This window comes from Rhinoderma darwinii, chromosome 6 (genome assembly GCF_050947455.1).
Source record: "Rhinoderma darwinii isolate aRhiDar2 chromosome 6, aRhiDar2.hap1, whole genome shotgun sequence".
Classification (NCBI taxonomy): Eukaryota; Metazoa; Chordata; class Amphibia; order Anura; family Rhinodermatidae; genus Rhinoderma; species Rhinoderma darwinii.
Genome location: NC_134692.1, coordinates 139,344,376 through 139,363,395, shown reverse-complemented (window position 1 = coordinate 139,363,395; position 19,020 = coordinate 139,344,376). Strand labels below are relative to the sequence as shown.

The window sequence follows — 19,020 nt, the reverse complement described above, 5'->3', positions numbered from 1 at the left end:
ATTTCCAGTACCAGAAATCTCCGAGCAGTACCAAAGGGGTCCAATCTCTCTATGTAGAGCCCTATCAGTCTAGAAATCCGTGGTGGTCACCAATCTCATCATCTCACCTGGATCTAACACCTATCAGAAGATCATTTGACTGGATTTCCCCTTTAAATGAGCTCTACATGGGAAATATATATATATAATGTCAGAACTTTATTGTGGCCGCTTCCAGTATAATATGGGCCTCAGGCTCAAAAAAAAGTATGTGCACCCCTGCTTTTTGGTGACTTATGAGGATGGCTGTGGTCTGACAACTAAGTTCCCATGCTCAATGCTGGGGGAAGAGCCAGTAATATTCACAGGCACATAGGGGAATTTACCGCACAATGGACCCTTTAGGCCTTGTTCACACAGTGCAGATTTTGCCAGTGTTTTTCAAGCCAAAACCAGATGAAATATATAAAGGAAGGCCTGTTAGGGGAATTAAATTCTGGTTTTGGCTTAAAAAATGCAAGCAAATCTGCACTGTGTGAACAAGGCCTTAGGATAAACTGTCTTTACATAGCATAACCTAATACTTATTGATATAGCGCTAAGGTCTGGTTTACCTGAAACTCCTCCTCCAGGCGGGACAGCAGTACGGCCTTTTGCACGGTCAGGAATCGGTCTACGAGGCCCATGGCGAGTATGAGTGATTTCAGCTGCGTTACCATAAACTCGATGCCTGAGAAGCAGAAATCATCACATCAATTAAATAAATGGAGCGGTGACCATAGACACTGTGCAGACACCGCAGCAGTGACCGGACAGCGAGGTAGACACTGACCTATCAACGACCAGGAGTTGTATGAGGCGAGATGGCGATGAAACACTTCTTTGGTCTGATCTGGAATAACCGGACCCATAATACTGGTGGAAGAGCCGATCGCAACATCGTACCTGAAGATCAAGACCGGATTAGTAGAGCACAGACCGCAAATGGCTGCCTCCTTACCTAGAGCTCGCTTTACTGTAGAATGTGAAACCAGAACATGGCTCCTTCTCACCTGTTTTCTGCCCATTGCAGAACAGGATCCCATTCATTTGTCTGGAACTCCACTAGTCTTGGCGGCTCCTCTACCCTGTAACTGAAGGAAAAGGAGGTTTTGTATTTATAGAACACGAGGGGTTGTCTGCAGCACAGAGTATTTTAGGAGTGTGCTGATCTTGTGGGAGGCAGTGACATGGACAAGTGAATAGAGACAAGTGAGAACAGATTTGTCATGTGAGACGGCTAGTCCGGAACAGCAAGAAGCTTACCATACTGTGTCCGTATCGAGGAACTTCAACGACGCGCTTATGAGATGCTCCTTTTTCCTGTGTGTTGGGTTATCCAAGGCCGTGTTACACAGCGTGGTCTGCAGAATGACAAAATAAAGAGGAGAAGTAGATAGATATGAGACAGACAGATAGACAGATAGATATGAGATAGACAGATAGATAGATAGATAGATATGAGATAGATAGATAGATAGATATGAGATAGATAGATAGATATGAGATAGATAGATAGTTAGATAGATAGATAGATAGATAGATATGAGATAGATAGATAGATATGAGATAGATAGATAGATAGATAGATAGATAGATATGAGATAGATAGATAGATAGATATGAGATAGATAGATAGATAGATAGATAGATATGAGATAGATATAGATATGAGATAGATATAGATAGATATATAGATAGATAGATAGATAGATAGATAGATAGATAGATAGATATGAGATAGATAGATATGAGATATGAGATAGATATGAGGTAGATAGAGAGATAGATAGATAGATAGATAGATATGAGATAGATAGATAGATAGATAGATAGATATGAGATAGATAGATAGATAGATAGATAGATAGATAGATATGAGATATGAGATATGAGATAGATATAGATATGAGATAGATATAGATAGATAGATAGATATGAGATAGATAGATATGAGATATGAGATAGATATAGATATGAGGTAGATAGAGAGATAGATAGATAGATAGATATGAGATAGATAGATAGATAGATAGATAGATATGAGATAGATAGATATGAGATAGATAGATAGATAGATAGATAGATAGATAGATATGAGATAGATAGATAGATAGATATGAGATAGATAGATAGATAGATAGATAGATAGATAGATATGAGATAGATAGATAGATGTGAGATAGATAGATAGATATGAGATAGATAGATAGATAGATATGAGATAGATAGATAGATAGATAGATAGATAGATAGATAGATAGATAGATAGATATGAGATAGATAGATAGATATGAGATAGATAGATAGATATGAGATAGATAGATAGATATGAGATAGATAGATAGATATGAGATAGATAGATAGATATGAGATAGATAGATAGATATGAGATACATAGATAGATAGATAGATAGATAGATAGATTAGATAGATATGAGATAGATAGATAGATAGATAGATAGATAGATAGATATGAGATAGATAGATAGATATGAGATAGATAGATAGATATGAGATACATAGATAGATAGATAGATAGATAGATAGATAGATAGATAGATAGATAGATAGATAGATAGATAGATAAACAAATATATCTAGCAGCACCGGTGTATGGTGGGTGCAAATCCTCAGGAACAGACCACGCTCCAAACTTGATAATATTCATAGAATATTAGATAGATAGATAGATAGATAGATAGATATGAGATAGATAGATAGATAGATAGATAGATAGATAGATAGATAGATAGATCTTGCACCTGTACACACGTTTTGTATAATTTTTTTGGAATGTGCGGTTCAATCTATTATGATCCATATATGTGGGATCAGTGACTGCCTCCATTTTTGATCTTGCCCTCCTCACATTCTGCCCTGGGTGATTTTAATTAGTTTAATGCTGGTTCCTACCATCCCCAGATATTTATGTAGGGTTAGTCCCAGTTCTGGGTGTATGTGCAGAGTAGGTCCCCACCTATACAGGTTGCCTGGTCGTGGCAGGTGGGTTCACACAATTTGATCAAAATGTGCGCTAAGAACCTCCCTATTGTAAGTAGTAGATTCAGCAGTAATGCAGATTTATTTATTGATCGTGTTCGTAGACTGCGGTCGCCATTTTCTGGTGTATTAGATCAATCTTGGCCTGGATTGTATGACTGTTACCAGATGCATTGTGAAGAACTTGATAGTGTCACACTGGGAGTCCCACTCAGTCGCAACAGCAATTGCTAGCGGTTCACTTGGGACAGTGAAGATCTTTCCTTGGGGGGTCTTTAACTTCCTACGATCCAGATTAATCTCAAATCCACCTGAAAGTTACATAATAGAATAACATCAGCTCATGTTTATAAGGTTAGACCCGGTAAGAACACAAGTCCATTATGTCCCTCCGGTCCCCAAACTCATAGTCCCACTGTAAGGAATATTGTGGAAATGCCGGGATAAGTTACATCTTGAGTGTTTTTTAGCTTTAGGAACCAAATTAAATCAAATTGTGTGTACATCCTATATGGCCACAAGCTTTCCCAGAGTCCGGCATAATATAATTGCTTAGTCAAAGTATATGTGAAATTCTGTGCTGATTAATTTCTTAATTTATCATCATAGCGGTTGTTGCTTCATTTTTTATTATACAAAACTCCAAATCCCTGCATAGACGTAATTATGACATTCTGTATTCCTGCAGTCACCACTAGAGGGAGCTCAGGAGATTACTGTATACTGATTATACATCGAACTCTATAAAAACACTGTATGCAGTAAGCTCCTTAGCTCCCTCTAGTGGTGGACCATAGATGTGAGCCGCTCACCTTCACCTTGAGAGATGCTGACACTTTCATAGAACTTCTTTCTTTCTAAAACAATGAAGAACAGAAACAAGGGATCAGATACAAATCTGTTTTATTACAACTAAGCAGCTGCTGGAACGTCCTGTACTGCATGGCGGTGGTTCCCTTCATGAAGCGTGTAATGTTGGTAGGCTTCTCATTTGTCAGACAGCAGAGATCTCGTACTTGTGGGACTTTTACAGTAATAACTGCCCTGCATTTCTCTGTACTCACCAGTAGAGGGAGAATAGGGTCGTTTCTGCATGAACACGCTTTCCAGTGTGCACAGCCCCCGACACAGGCTGCCGTTCAGCACCGCGGGCCGCGCGGAGAACATACGATGAAGACTCGGCAGCATCCTTACAGATTTACAGCAATTAATTTAGGAAACTGGAAAAAAAAGAGCACTAAATATTTAGTATGAAAATAAAATGCAACATTTCTCTAATTATTAAATATCCGGGAACCAGACATTTCTAGTTTAAGAATTTATGTTGGTCCTATGTAGTTACTAGGCAGCAGGGATCTCATGTCCAGAGCAGCAATAGTCATTGGACGGCGCAGTCACATGACAATGCATCGCTGTGGCCTAGGAAAGACGGAACTGATAGCAGAGGAATAAAGAATCCTGACGTTGAGTGTATCATTGTTATTACAAGGGGTTAATGACGACGTGTCTGGATTGAGAATAACGCGTCTTAAAGGGGTTGTCCGGTTTCAGCAAATAAAGGTTATTTTTGTACAATAAAAAGTTAGAACATTCTCCAATGTATTTTCTGTATTAATGCATCATGGTTTTCAAGATCTCTGCTTGCTGTCATTAAGTAGGAACTTTCATTATTTGCTTCCAGAGAATATATCTGTCCTGGTCGTGTGATGGACGCACAGGTGACGACTCGTTACAAAACAGATAATTGATAACTGTACTGTAAGGAGCTGAACTGCGTAAATTTCTCAGAGCTGAGGGCTTGTTACAATTATATCCAGTCTAAACACAGCAGTAGTACAAACCTTATATTTTTCCTGATAGTTTGTTACAATGTATCAGGGCAGGTAAAATGGAGTCCAGACTGTAGATTCCAGATGATCGTCAAGACTGGATACACTTGTAACAAACCCCCAGCTGTGAGAAGTATTAGTTCTGTGCAGGGTTTGCAGCCTCTGGACGTAAACGAGAATGTTACCATTCCGTGACAGCAAGCAGAGATCTTGAAATGGTGAGGAACTGGGAAAAACAAGGTATATTACAAAGTGGCAGAACGTGAATTACAACTATTGACAGGGTGAATGTAAATGATGGGGTGACTCACAGTGAGAGATAATAACGCAGATTGTACCGCTGATGGATGGAGGGGATTCCGCACACAGGCGCCAGATACTATAATACACAGCCTGGGCCGGGAGTATAGGATGATCCTCCGCCTGACTCTGACATTAGTGACTGGAGCCGCCTATAGTATGAATCACATCAGGCACCATGCTGCATTATACGACCGAACCTTCCAGCACTTTAACCGCTGGGCGCCGCCATGTTGTTGACCCTGGCTTGTCCTCACACGTCACATCCAGCACTCCACCAATCACAGCCTCCGCTTCTTGGAAGCAGGACTACATCTCCCGGCATTCTACACTCAGCTCCTCAGCCAATCGTAACGCAAGTGAAAGTATGGGTGGACCGTCATTCTGCCAATCGCCGCGCTCGGTTGTGGAGAGAGGCCCAGGCGCTCAGGCCGGGAGCGGAGAAGCGGCCGAGCCCTGCGGGACGAGCTGTGCCCAGTGGCGGGGGGGCCGGCACTGGACATGCCGGTCCGAACCGAGGCCTATAGCACTGCCTCCGGCTCCTCGTCCCTCATCCCGCCACCTCCCATCAACACGCAGCAGCCCGGGGTGGCCACCACCCTGCTATACAGCGGCTCCAAGTTCCGGGGACATCAGAAGAGCAAAGGCAACTCGTACGATGTGGAGGTGGTGCTGCAGGTGAGCCCGGGGAAAGGGGTTGTAGGTGGTCGTCCCGGTCCTGTGCTCTGGTGCCTATAAACCTGGGGATGTATATAATCTGTATGTCCATATACTGACCATATGTTCCCAGAGCCCACCTGCGGAGCCCCCCCTTAGCGCGCGCGTCCGCCTGCGGAGCCCCCCCTTAGCGTGCGCGTCCGCCTGCGGAGCCCCCCCTTAGCGTGCGCCTCCGCCTGCGGAGCCCCCCCCCATAGCGCGCGCCTCCGCCTGCGGAGCCCCCCCCCTTAGTGCGCGCCTCCGCCTGCGGAGCCCCCCCCCCCCTTAGTGCGCGCCTCCCCCTGCGGAGCCCCCCCCCTTAGCGCGCGTGTCCGCCTGCGGAGCCCCCCCCCTTAGCGCGCGTGTCCGCCTGCGGAGCCCCCCCCCTTAGCGCGCGTGTCCGCCTGCGGAGCCCCCCCCCTTAGCGCGCGCGTCCGCCTGCGGAGCCCCCCCCCCTTAGCGCGCGCCTCTGCCTGCGGAGCCCCCCCCCCCCTTAGCGCGCGCCTCCGCCTGCGGAGCCCCCCCCCCATAGCGCGCGTCTGCCTGCGGAGCCCCCCCCCCCCCTTAGCTGCTGGTATTTACTGGTAGAGGGAGATAAGCGGCTGCCAGACCCTTTTATCCTTGTTTTTCTCTATGGCAGACATTAGGGGACAGTTGGGCTGCGGCGCTACACGTGGAGTTGTCATTGGTGGGGTCTGGTGAGTCGTCTAGTGCACCCACAACCTTCATCCGGCCTGGCAATAGTCAAATAAGGGGTAACACAATGGCGGGTGGGGTCTTGCATGGCAGCGTTGCCTAATCTTCAGAGCTGGGGGAGCGCGGCAGGAGCCCCTTATGTGCGCTTGTACGGTCCCTCTCCTCTTACTCTCAGACTGGTCATGGTGGTGACCGGCCGCTCGTCATTACTATTATTGTATGAGGAGCCGTTCTCTGCGGGGTTTTTCCTGGCAGCGCTTGTCCTCATGTGACCCCAGCACCCGCTGTCTGCACGCTGCCCTCATACCGATCCTCTGCGGCATCATGATTATAGATTTATACATTATTCTGGACCGGGGGGGGGGGGGGGGGTCACCTGTAATGTCTGGTCTGCGCCCGCTGTGTAGGATTTGTCATTGTGCTGCCGCCTTAGTCACGCAGAAATGAGCTGGGAAATGTGATGAATACGCAGGAGTATATAGACTGTAAACTACGGAGGATTCCAGAGCTTCACTTTACCTGCACTGATACACTGTAACAAACTGGACAGGATGATTTCAGAGCGGATCGGTCCGCTTAAAGGGATATTTCCGAGATCGCTCGGTGGCTCAGCGCGTGCTAGACCTAAGATGGTAAATCTTTCCAAATACTCACCCCCCCCCCCTAACCATGCCACCCCAACGCTATGCTCACCGCCCATTGCTACTGGACACGTCCTCCATTGTTCGGTTCAGTTTTCTTCTAGTCCAGTTGTGCGGTTTCTCAATCTTGAGCATGTGCAGGGAGAACTTCTGCGCCTCTCTGCCTCCTCGCTCTCCCCGGCATTCAGTAAGTGCCGCATGTCACCGCTGCAGCTGCGCGTGCGCACAACATGATCCACTTGAACCACCAATGAAACTGTTAGAGAAGTCGCTAGGTCGGCAGCACACAGGGTATGACCTGGAGGAGAAACAGGGTGCTCCTGGGAATTGTAGTTCCCAGACAGAACAGTAGGAACAGAAGCACAAACTGGAGTCTACTGAGTTTTTGGGAAATATTGACTGTGGGACAAGACTTATAAGGGCAGAATATTAGTGACCGGTCCGTACTTCTAGGAGCGCTGAATCTCTGACCAGCGTAGTAATGAGGTCCGTGCTCCCCCGGCCTCTCTCTGTGGCGATGACTACATGTATACACAGCAGCCTGTCAATCACCGGCCAGAAGAGCGGGGGAGCGCTCACCTCAGGAATACGCCAGACTGATAACTGGCTGCCGTATATTCTTTCAGCGCTCCTATTAGCCAAACGGTACAAGATATTTTAGTGCCGTTTTGGCTACTGGGTGTACGGACCTGTAATATTAAGCTGACCGATCTGCTTTAAGCTCAGAGGGTTGTCTGGACTAGATATTTTAACAATCCCTAAACTGTGAGAAGTATTAGGTCTGTACAGTTATCAGCCCTGGGTGTAAACCAGAATGTTCTCATTCACTCACCGCAAGCAGAGATCTTGTAAACTGAAAGGAATTGCAACACACAGGATATTAGATAGCTGCAGAACTTTGCTTTATACCCTGACTAAGCTTTATCTGCCATATTCTTGGAGTTCTTGACTTGTGTGTAGATATATAGAGCTGGTGTCGGGACATATGCGGGGATTAACTCTTACGGTCCCGGCACTCGTGTCACTTGGCGGTTGCTTCATCAGGAGATTTGTCACCAGGTTTGTAGTTTCACTTGTCTGAAAAGCTTTGATCTTACCGAGATCTTAAAGGAAAAGTGAAATAAATCTTATTCTTGTGCGGAGGACACCTGTGCCCCATGATAACACTTCCTGCTTTGGCAGACAAAGTTTTAAATGCGGGATACCGGACCTCTTAGAAAAGATCTGATTGGCCTCCTGCGTTTTATTACCAAATGCACAAAAGGTAAACTGGATTCTGATTTAACTCTAGACCCAATGTCCCTATGATAACAATGTGTTGCCTGAGCACAGGACAGGATGTGTTGTCATGGGGGCACAGTTTTTTTTGTTTTTTTTACGTTTTTGCTGTCATTTTGTGACATTGAATGACTTTTCTTCTATTCCTTAGCATGTGGACATGGAGAATGCTTATTTGTGCGGATACTTGAAGATAAAAGGCCTTACTGAGGTAAGCGACGTCAGATGAAGCAAAAAATTCTTACTGCGATTCGCAACAGCCCACTGCTCTGTAACAACGGAAACTCATTACCCAGAATCCCCTGGGGCTTCAAACATTTGGCAGTAATAAAACTAGGAGGTTTTCTAGACACCCCCTTCCCATATGCCGTGTTAGTGCATTTTAAGGTAAATGAGGAGGGTCCCCGACTCTGGGCCCCTGTATCCACCAGAAGATAAATCCACTGCAAACAGCGCCAAGTGCATGCGAATAGCTGAAATCGCCAGCATAGGCCGCCGTATATAGAGTTGTAAGTCCTACACAGTTGTCTAATAGAGGGGAGGGGTCCCGAGCATGGTCCCCATCCCCCCCACCTCACCTCTGACATCCTTATGTACTGGGGTTGTCCAATGTCCCTTTAACTCCTAATTTTTTTTCCTTGTTGTATACACGTACATCAATCTATATTACCCTCCCCCTCCTATTTTTCCAGGAGTACCCCACCCTCACCACCTTCTTTGAAGGTGAGATAATTAGTAGAAAACATCCTTTCCTAACGAGAAAGTGGGATGCAGATGAAGACGTGGATAGAAAGCACTGGGTGAGCGTGGCCTGCAGGCTGGACGGTTGGTTTCGCTTGTATTTGGGAACTTTGGCGCTGACCCGTCGTTTCTCTCCGCAGGGGAAGTTTCAGGCTTTCTACCAGTACGCTAAAACCTTTAATTCCGATGACTTTGGATTTGAGGAGCTGAAAGCGGGAGACTACGTCTTCATGAGATGGAAGGTGCGTACTTGGTGGCATCCCTTAAAGGGGCCGTCTGCTACAAACACCCCCTATCCAATTGTCCTATTAAGATATGGGAGTGTAATAGAGGGAGGGGCCTGTTTAAGACTCCTCCCCCTGTATTAGCTGGAGCGGAACCGACATAAAGCAACGTTCAATTAGGAAGGGGGTGGTCTAAAGTAAACAACCCCCTTTTTAAAGGGTAACTAAACTTTAAAAAAAACTTTGGACATGTCAGACGTTTTAATCGGTGGGGGTCCGAGCACTGAGACCACCGCTGATCGCTAAAATGAAGCGGCAGAAGCGCACAGATGAGCGCTTTGCTTCTGATCGCCTTTCCTCGGCGCGCTGTACGGGCTCAATAGAAAGTCTATGAAGTCCGATCACAAACGAAGCAACGCAGCGCTCACCCTAGCGCTTCGTTTTAGTGATTGGTTGAGATGTCGGTGCTCGGACCCCCACAGATTAGAACTTCTGACATGTCCAACGCTTTTAAAAAAAAAAAAAAGTTACGCTACCCTGGCGTAATGATGTGTTGTCCACAATGATGTCACGGGTTCCGCAGTCATGTGACCTTATTATGGAAATCATCATTGCACTAAGGAGTGTACACTGGAGCGACCGAGGTCAGTAGCGGGGGCCAGAGCAGACCTGCTGGTAAGTCTATTATGTGGGTTATTGCACAGGATAGGTAGAAAAATATGATCGCTGGCAGCCCCCCCAACACTAGGACCCCCCCCACCAATCCTCACGTGGGGGGGGTTCCGAGCCTCCGTTTCTTCTGAAAAGAACTTCTGGAGAGGAGGGCGAGCGTGCGCCGTGTTCTATTCAAAGTCAATGGTACTGACTGCGATAGCGGAGGACGGCGCTAATGACCCATAAACATTGAAAAGGTGGAGGAGGAACGGGGGTTGTGCCGACGGCCTGATGACATCACAGGGTTTCTTTTCTCTCCTCTGCAGGAGCAGTTCCTGGTGCCCGATCACACAATCAAAGACATCAGCGGCGCTTCCTTTGCCGGCTTCTATTACATTTGCTTCCAGAAGTCGGCGGCATCAATAGAAGGTTATTATTATCACCGGAGCTCAGAATGGTGAGGACTACAAGTCTCTATATAGTGACCGCTGAAGGTCGCTAGTCACTTCTGCATCGCTACAGTTTGGTTTTTTTTGCCATCGAGGTGGCAGAGGATTTGTTTAGACTGGATATAATAGTAACTAGCCATCAGTTGTTAGAAAGTTTGGATATAAATAAGGGTTCCATTCACTGACAGTAAGCAGAGTTTTTGTATTCTATTAATTTTTACGTTTGTATCGGTCTTGCAGGTATCAGTCTTTAAACCTGACCCACGTCCCAGAACACAGCGCACCGATCTACGAATTCCGGTGACAGGAGCCCAACCTCGCCGTCGCCACCACCACCGCACAGACAGAACGGAGCTGTCCGCACCGAAACCTGCTGTTTCTTTTCTGTCAGAGACTCTGAGAAGAATGTATGAGTGTTAAAGCAATGATGCGTGCAGCGGCGTACGCTCTCTGTACGCAGTTTTTATTTTAATCCGCTGGGTTTTCTTGTTTTACGTTTTTATTTTTTCCTGCTTGACATTACCGCTCCAGCTTTGTCCCCCCTCCCCCCTCAATAATAAGCCGACAACATGGATCCCTTGCTAAAACCTAACACATCCCCTTCTCCTGCGGTTGGAAGAGATACCGAACCAAACATGGATTATTATTACAACCCGGGACTTCGTTCTCGCGACGGACTCAGAAGGGGGTGGTTCTAAGGTGCAGGCGGTCCGCCCCTTATTAGATGGGGGGTGGTTTGTGACTCTCAGCAGAACATACATGAGCTACACACTCCATCTATGGCGATCTACCCCTCCCCACTTACAAAAATTAACAAATCTATGGGTTTCCTTTTCCCCAGTCCCAATGTCAAAAGGAAAACTTATTCCGGACTGCAATACATTTACCCGTTTTCACATTGAAAATGGGAAATGTCAGATTTTGTTTTTTTTATATCTATAAATATATATTATAAATACACATATATTTAATCAAAATATAAATCTATGGACTCCTCCAGACCGAGCTGAAGAAGATTCAGTTATGTATTTTTCCAGGGTATACTTAACGGGTGATGGAAGTGCATTGCACCCCCTGCTTATTCAGTCTCATTTCTCATTAATGAATTATGTATATCCTGCTTCTCAAGGGTCAAGCAAAAAGCCCAATGAGGGAACAGCGCCATCTGCTGGCAGACTGTGGTCATGACGGGCAGCGTGTTGTCCTGCAGCTGAAGAGGTCAGGTGACCTGCGGCGAGGTGGACTGTTAACGCCAGTGACTCGTTGCGAGGAGCTGTTTGGAGTTGTTGTCGTATTTGCTGTGCTGTCATGGATTAAAGCGTGGCTGGCTTTTCTCTCTGATTCCTGCAAAATCTTCAGACTTCCCCTCTATTGCAGTCGCTGCACATTTACCGAGAAACACATTATTTCTTTTTTATTTTTTTTCGAACAAAAAAAAATTGGGGACGTCAAAGAAATCCTCTTGCTGTTATACTGCTGACCTGTTGCTTCAATGTTTCATTTTACCTGCCAGCAAAACAACACAGATTGGATTGAGAGGTCGCGTCTGTGTTTTTTTTCGTTTGTTTTACACTCAATAGAGTGGGGCAGCATCTTGCACTAGGGCACGTTGCAATGCATTGAGTTCCGGCGGCAAATGGAGCACAAGAACTTTTCTGCTGTTTTAACTTTAAAGTTTCTTAAATAGTTTAATTGTTTCATCAAATGTGAAATGTAAAAATCTGGTACTGGGAGGGGCAGTGAATGTCGAAGCTCCATTTTTTTGGTTCCAGAGTTCCGAATCTCCTACGAAGACATCAATTTTAAAGATAACATGGGGTTTGCCTGGAGCTACCACTAGGGGGAGCTTGCTGCACACAGTTTCTATACTTTGCACTCTATAATAACACAGTATGTAGTGAGTGCCCTCTAGTGGTGACTGCAGGTACCTAGCATTTTTCAATTTAACTGTCTTTGCAGGGGATTTGGAGTTCTGTATTGGAAAAATGGAGCTCTGACCGCTATAACGATATATTAGAAACTTAAAGTGTAGCTAAACGTTTGACAAACTTCATAGTGACGTGTCAGAAGTTTTGATTAGTGGAGGTCTGAGCACTGAGACCCCCACCAATCGCTAGAACGAAGCAGCTGAAACCTTCAGCTGCTTCGTGTCTGTTCGGCATTTTCCGGAAATCCGATGTATCCGAGTATGGGGTCATAGACTTTCTATTGAGTCTGTACTCCGATACATTCATTTCCGAAAAAAGCCGAACAGAAACAAAGCGGCTGAGGGCTTCAGGTGCTTCGTTCTAGCGATTGGTGGGGGTCTCAGTGCTCGGATCCCCACCAATCCAAACTTCTGACATGTCACAAGTTTGTCAAACATTTAGCTACACTTTAATCAGCACAGAATTTTGGATCTAAAAACAACATGGGGTCATGTCATGGCTGTTCAGTTTACACCTAAAAAAAGATGTTCGCGGATAATAGTGGAGGTCGATGAGATTGGCACCTCCCCCTTGTTCGCAGGCAGCGTTAATCTGTACGGTGTATAAACCGCTTCAATACGGCTAGAAGGTTTTATTCATTTCATTACACTATGATTGTAGAAGAGAGGATACAGGTCTTGTTCACACAGTGCAGAATAGACATGCTTTCTGTTTTTTTTGCTTTAAAAAAAAAATAAAAAATTTGGATCCAGGAGAGGACACACTAAAGCCCTTCCTTTATGTATTTCTTCTGCTTAGCTTCCGTTCCTGGTATCGGCTTAAAAAATACATGCAAAATTTGCATCAAATAGTCACTGTGTGAACAAGGCCTTAGACTTTTTCTTCTAGTTTTAAGTCTACTCTGGGCTTTAGCTAAAAAAAACAAAAACCTTCATGTGTGAATCTGCTCATTTGGAGATTCTGTGTGGTCAGAGCTCCATCAGTGCTACCTTAGGGCATCAGGTGGAGTTCCCCTTTAAAAAGCATTACTACCTAAAATTTAAAACGGGCCATAGATCGGTAAATCTGTACTGCTTAAAGGGACACTCCAGGCAAAGCGTAGTGTGCAAGACTTGCACGGGCATGGTGCAAGTCGACCAAAAACTTGGGTAAGAGGTTCTTTGTCGCTGCCGTGTTTTCATTGCGTTTCTTAACAATTGCGATGGCCGTTTTTGGAAAAGTGACAGCCTGCTCTGCTGCCATATTGGTTGTCGCTTTTCAGCAACTGATGACAAGCTGCTGTCTTAGCCGGCGCTGACCATAATAAAGTGATTGAGGATTGTTGCATTTGATGAGTTTTCCTAACGCGTCCATCTTTGGACCCTGTAAATCCATCGTATCAGATGCTTCGATTTGAGGTTGTTTGCAAATTTTTATCGTAAATCTGAAACGATTGCTGATGTACTTGAGCTGCGGTTGTTTTATTAAAGGAGTTGGTCCGCATCCGGCTTCTCTCACCCCGGCGATGTAGCATTACAGGATGGGTCCGCCAGAGCAGGAGCCGCTCATCCCGAGGAGGGCCCCCTCTATGACGGCCATAGACCATACGGACAGGGGTTGTCCTGATGGAACATCACCTTTAGGGCGGATTTACACGAGCGTGTGCATTTTGCGTACGCACTTAAAAGCTCCGTGTGTCATCACCATATGATGCGCGGCTGTGTGATTTTCGCGCAGCCGCCATCATTATGACACTGGATGTTTGTAAACAGAAAAGCATGTGGTGCTTTTCTGTTTTCATTCATACTTTTGACTGCTGTTGCGCGAATCACGAGCCTCCCACGGAAGTGCTTCCGTGTGGTGCGCGTGATTTTCACGCACCCATTGACTTCAATGGGTGCGTGATGCGCGAAAAACGCAGAAATATAGGACATGACGTGAGTTTTATGCAGCGGACTCACGCTGCGTAAAAATCTCAGACTGTCTGCACGGCCCCATAGACTAATATAGGTCCGTGCGAGGTGCGTGAATATCACGCGCGTTGCACGGACGTATATCACGTTCGTCTGAATAAGCCCTTAGGTTGGGTTTTCACGGGTCGCAGCGTACCCAACCTGGAACCAGCAGCACGTTCCGTCCAAAAAGCTGCACCACTTCCTGGTGAAGTTTTTTTGACCCAAAAAAAACTTTCATACTTACCCCGGCCGTTGTCATGGTGACGTGCCCCTCATTTGACGTCTCGTCCGGCCTCCCTGGATGACACTGCAGCGGTCACATGCGATGAAACGTTAACCCAGGAGGCCGGACTGGAGGAAGAACAGGGAGTTCTGGGTAAATATAAACTTTTTTTTCTGAGTTGTGGGTTTTGCAACAAAAAAATTCCCTTTTTCCATGAGCTGCAGTACCAGACATGGCCCATGAACAAGGGGGGCACTGTTTATGGACGGGGGGATCCTTTAACTTGAGTCCCAGTTATAGCCTGTCTTTTCTTTTTAGGTACATTTTGTGGTATTGCAGGAGTTTCCTTTTTGGCTGTTTGACCATTACCAGCCAATTTGGGTACAAAGTTTTCACACCAGGAGCCCAGACAAGCCAATTCCGTTTTTCAAAAGCATGTTCAGAAATTTTACCACCCATTGACATCGGCGATCAAATTTGTGTTTATACCTGGAATCTAAATTAAAGCAACTTCAAATTCATTCAGATCTTTTGTTGCTATTTGTATTAGTCTTCCACCTTATTCCCATTGACACGGGTGAAGTAACGACTCGATCTCTGCCGCCAGGCTGATTTTCCTTTAACCGATTTGATCTGAATAATTTGAGACAGTCTGGTTGCTATGGACACGCTGCCTATTAACGTGAGCCTCTATATAGGGTTGTCAAGCAGCAGGTCCCTAGCAACCAGTCTCTCATTAGTCATGCTGAATTGGCATTGAACTCGGAGCTGAGAAGAGGCAAGAGGGCTTTGCAGCGCCTCACATCTCGCTTTATTACTGCTCTGTATAACATGAATCCATAATATTACCTCAAAGCAAGTGATGGAAGAAAGCCGTGGTTTAATTCTCACCAACTCTTCCCTCAGTCTTGACATTAAAAGATCTGATTAGTTGGAGATAGACTGGTTGTTAGGGACCTTTTGCCTGTCAACTATATAACTGACTATGGTTGTTAGGCATTGTCTCCATAGAAACCAAATTGTTGCTGTATTGTCTCCTTGACGCCAGTAGAGAAACACCCATCCCACCATGACCTTCCCATCTCCAGAGCACAAATGACAGCATTTTATGGCGCTATAGGCCGTCAGGACATATTAGGACCTTACTTTCCCATAGCAACCAATGTCTTTGCTATGTTTTCATTACTCTAGATGATTCTTCTTCGCGTTATATGACTGACAAACCATTTAAAGAGGTTAGCCCGGAAATTGACAATTATCACCTGCACAGGATAGGTGATAATTGATCGCTGGGACTCCCACTGATCACGAGAACGTGGGCCCGCAGGCCCTGGTTCCTCCTCACCGCGCAGAGCTAGAATATGCGCCCTCCTCTCCATTCCATGTCTATGAAACTGATGGAAAGAGCTGAGCGGCGTTTCCATCATTCCCATAGACTTTGAATGGAACAGCGTGAATGTTCCATCGCCGCTCCTCACTGCGAGGGGTGCAGTGAGAGGGAACGGGGTTTGGGACCCCCGGTCCTGTGAGTGGTGGAGCCCCCAGCGACCACACAATTATCACCTGTCCTGTGGATAGATGATAATTGTCAATTCCACTACAACCACTGTAAGACCCATTTCTGTTTTGCGCAAATTTCCTGGGATTGACTGCAGCGGTCACATTGGATGAAACGTTATCCCAGGACGCCGGCCTGGACGAAGAAGCACCGAATTCTGGGTAAGTATAAGAAATTTTTTTTTGGAGATTTTTACAGCGGAATCGCAGCTTTTTCTCCGCAAAAATCGCAACACCTGCTATTTGTTGCGGGTTTTACCTCATTGAATTCAATGGGGAAAACCGGCAACAAAAAAGAAGCGATTATGCAAAAACAATTGACATGCTGCGGATTAAAAAACTGCACCGCAGGTCAATTTCTTAACGCTTTATCATTTACGCAGCGTGTGGATGAGATTTGTTGCTGCTGCTACTGTATTAACGGTGACAAACGGAAACCATTTGCACCGGATCTGTCACCATTGAAATTAATGGTTTCCGTTTTGTATTCTGTTCATGGGTTCCCCTGACAGAAAGCTCCGACGGAACCCATGAACGGAGTCCCGACGCAGATGTGAATGAAGTCTTATAAAGATATGGGGCAGATTTAGCAAAACTGTCTTAGGCCTCATTCACACAGTGCAGTTTTGGTGCAGTTTTTGAAGCTACATCCAGGAGTGGATGGTAAAAGGGGGGGATAGTATATAGAAAAGATTCTACTTTTCTATTTTTTAATCCATTCCTTTTAGTTGTGGCTTCAAAAACTGCATTCTGTGAATAAGGCCTAACAGTAAAACTGGCCTTGTTACCCATAGCAACCAATCACAGAGCAGCTTTCAATTTTACAGAGCAGTTGAAGAATTGAAAGCTAAGTTCTGATTGGTTGCCGTGAGCAACAAGTCCATACAAGCAGAAGCAACGGCCTGATCTCTTTGTGCACAAATTTCAAAGTTGTTCTGGGCAAGAAAACTGGCATCAAAGTGGCCAGAGGGGTGAATGACCTTCCGCCACTGATTCTACACATATTACACAGATAGAAGCCATCCGCATAACATTCAGCTAAATCCAGACTGGCCCAACATGGTTCTGGGCCTGGCAGAGGTATGCAGCTCTACATCCAGTGACTGCCATAATGGGGGCGACACTGCTCCGTATAGATCCCACCCACATTCCCCATAATATTCCTTGCTCCATCTGCTGAGATCTATTTTCAGTTATACCGGGGAACACCGACAGGCTCCAGGTGTGTCTCTCTATACGTTCAAGGGTTAAACTACCATTCCCAGCATGCTCTGTCAATACCAGGCGAGACACATAACAGCCAGCAAGAATGGATAGTATGGGCAGAATGCCCTCACCTAAGATGGCCGCTGGCCGTCGAGCGCCGAATGATGACGTCAGGTAGAGGTTCCGCCCGGCTCCTGTGTGCGGCGCTTCCTTTTCTGTTTGTACTGGCAGCAGTCGGGAGGCCGCAGACATGGGGATCCTAGAGAAAATCTCCGAGATCGAGAAGGAGATCGCCAGGACCCAGAAGAATAAGGGTGAGGAGGCCGGGATGATGTGCGCGAGGGCTGCACAGCACGGGGTGACACATGGAGAGCGCAGGGAAGAATTTAAAGGGACAGTACCAGCCTTATAAGTTTTTTTTGGGGCGTTTGATCTCGTTTAGTGAAGTGATACACTGGACTAGACACGCAATTTCTAACATGAGGGGAGCCCTGCACTGGCTAGTCTGTTGGCGAAGATTGGGGGTGAACCCAGCACCCCTTTAAATCCTGCTGCCTGGAATGAATTAGAGATCTGCACCAGTGGTGGTCAACCTGCCACATTATGGGGGGTACAAATGTGGCCATTGACTCCATCAGATACAACCACCGTGTCAGGCACACAGCACCGTTTTTTTTTTATGGCTGGGGGGCACACCATCCAATCATTGACCTGGGGGTGCTCCGTCTCCTGCTGGGGCTGCAGTATGTGGGGGCTCTTAATAGCTGTCTGCTCTTTATAAGGAGGAGGTGCTCTGATCTGACAGGTCGTGCGGTTCACCGATCCTAGAATTCGGGTTCTCCTACACTATCGCTATTCTTCTTACACACATGACTCTGCTTCATCTCTTCCAGCCACTGAATATCACTTAGGATTGCTGAAGGCCAAGCTAGCCAAGTACAGAGCCCAACTTCTAGAACCTTCCAAATCTGCGACCGGCAAAGGAGAGGGCTTCGATGTAATGAAATCAGGAGATGCCCGAGTGGCACTGATTGGGTTCCCCTCTGTGGGTAAGGTCGGTAAACACCCTGAACCCCTTGTTACTGCAAATGCCCTAATCCTACACAACTGCGATGTTCCCTGAACTATAGAGATATATCAAATCTTTTACTCCAGTCACATCCAGAGCTGCTTTCAGAATTTGCAGGCTGCATCCTGTGTGCACTGTGTTGAAAGACGCACACCGTTTTAAAATGAGAAGATATTGTATAGTGATCTCCACTCTGATGTCATGCATTGTGGAAGATGTGGTGTTTTCTATATAAGACTACTCTGAAGATCCATGTGTAATGCTCTAGAACATAGCAGGTTCTTTACACAGGCTGAGGGCAGCTATAAGATGTGAGTTCCTGCTGTTTGAGTGTGAACAGGAAAACCACAGAATTGTGAATGCAGCTCTGGATGTGACTAGAGAATGTAATGCAAGTAAGCGGAGTTACAGAACATTATATGAAGAATTATATTAAACTGTATACAGCCAGTGCCCATTTATGAACTGGGAGTCTGGGTTGAGCGATGTTCTTATACATAAACTCCCCACAAATTCTAAAATATTGAGTTATTTACGATGTAAATATAACGGTACAATTTCTATTTATTGAAAT

The 19,020-nt window shown here is 45.8% G+C and overlaps 3 protein-coding genes across 7 annotated transcripts in view; 2 read left to right on the top strand and 1 right to left on the bottom strand.

The window, feature by feature from the left end:
* Window positions 1–17,686, bottom strand: part of ATPAF2 (ATP synthase mitochondrial F1 complex assembly factor 2) — an 18,821-nt gene extending 1,135 nt beyond the window's left edge. The window contains exons 1-9 of one of the 5 annotated variants that reach the window (XM_075830636.1): window positions 5,162–5,405; window positions 4,863–5,076; window positions 4,086–4,241; window positions 3,834–3,878; window positions 3,187–3,332; window positions 1,285–1,382; window positions 1,032–1,112; window positions 812–924; window positions 594–709 (exon numbers count right to left, since the gene is read on the bottom strand). In XM_075830636.1, the coding sequence (XP_075686751.1) occupies window positions 594–709; window positions 812–924; window positions 1,032–1,112; window positions 1,285–1,382; window positions 3,187–3,332; window positions 3,834–3,878; window positions 4,086–4,209 (723 nt within the window). In that variant the 5' untranslated portion in view covers window positions 4,210–4,241; window positions 4,863–5,076; window positions 5,162–5,405. Of the gene's footprint in view, window positions 1–593; window positions 710–811; window positions 925–1,031; window positions 1,113–1,284; window positions 1,383–3,186; window positions 3,333–3,833; window positions 3,879–4,085; window positions 4,242–4,862; window positions 5,077–5,161; window positions 5,406–17,508 lie in introns of those variants that run through there. The other 4 variants (XM_075830639.1, XM_075830635.1, XM_075830637.1 and 1 more) reach the window with 4 other exon arrangements.
* Window positions 5,534–15,135, top strand: GID4 (GID complex subunit 4 homolog). Its single transcript, XM_075830640.1, has 6 exons — window positions 5,534–5,828; window positions 8,613–8,672; window positions 9,154–9,261; window positions 9,343–9,444; window positions 10,407–10,537; window positions 10,770–15,135. Exons 1-6 carry the CDS (start codon window positions 5,652–5,654, stop codon window positions 10,831–10,833), a joined length of 642 nt encoding a protein of 213 aa, XP_075686755.1. The 5' UTR covers window positions 5,534–5,651; the 3' UTR covers window positions 10,834–15,135.
* The window catches only part of DRG2 (developmentally regulated GTP binding protein 2), a 14,005-nt gene continuing 12,554 nt past the window's right edge, over window positions 17,570–19,020 (top strand). The window contains exons 1-2 of the mRNA XM_075830634.1: window positions 17,570–17,691; window positions 18,271–18,431. Coding sequence (XP_075686749.1) covers window positions 17,628–17,691; window positions 18,271–18,431 — 225 coding nt within the window. The 5' untranslated portion in view covers window positions 17,570–17,627. The remainder of the gene's footprint in view (window positions 17,692–18,270; window positions 18,432–19,020) is intronic.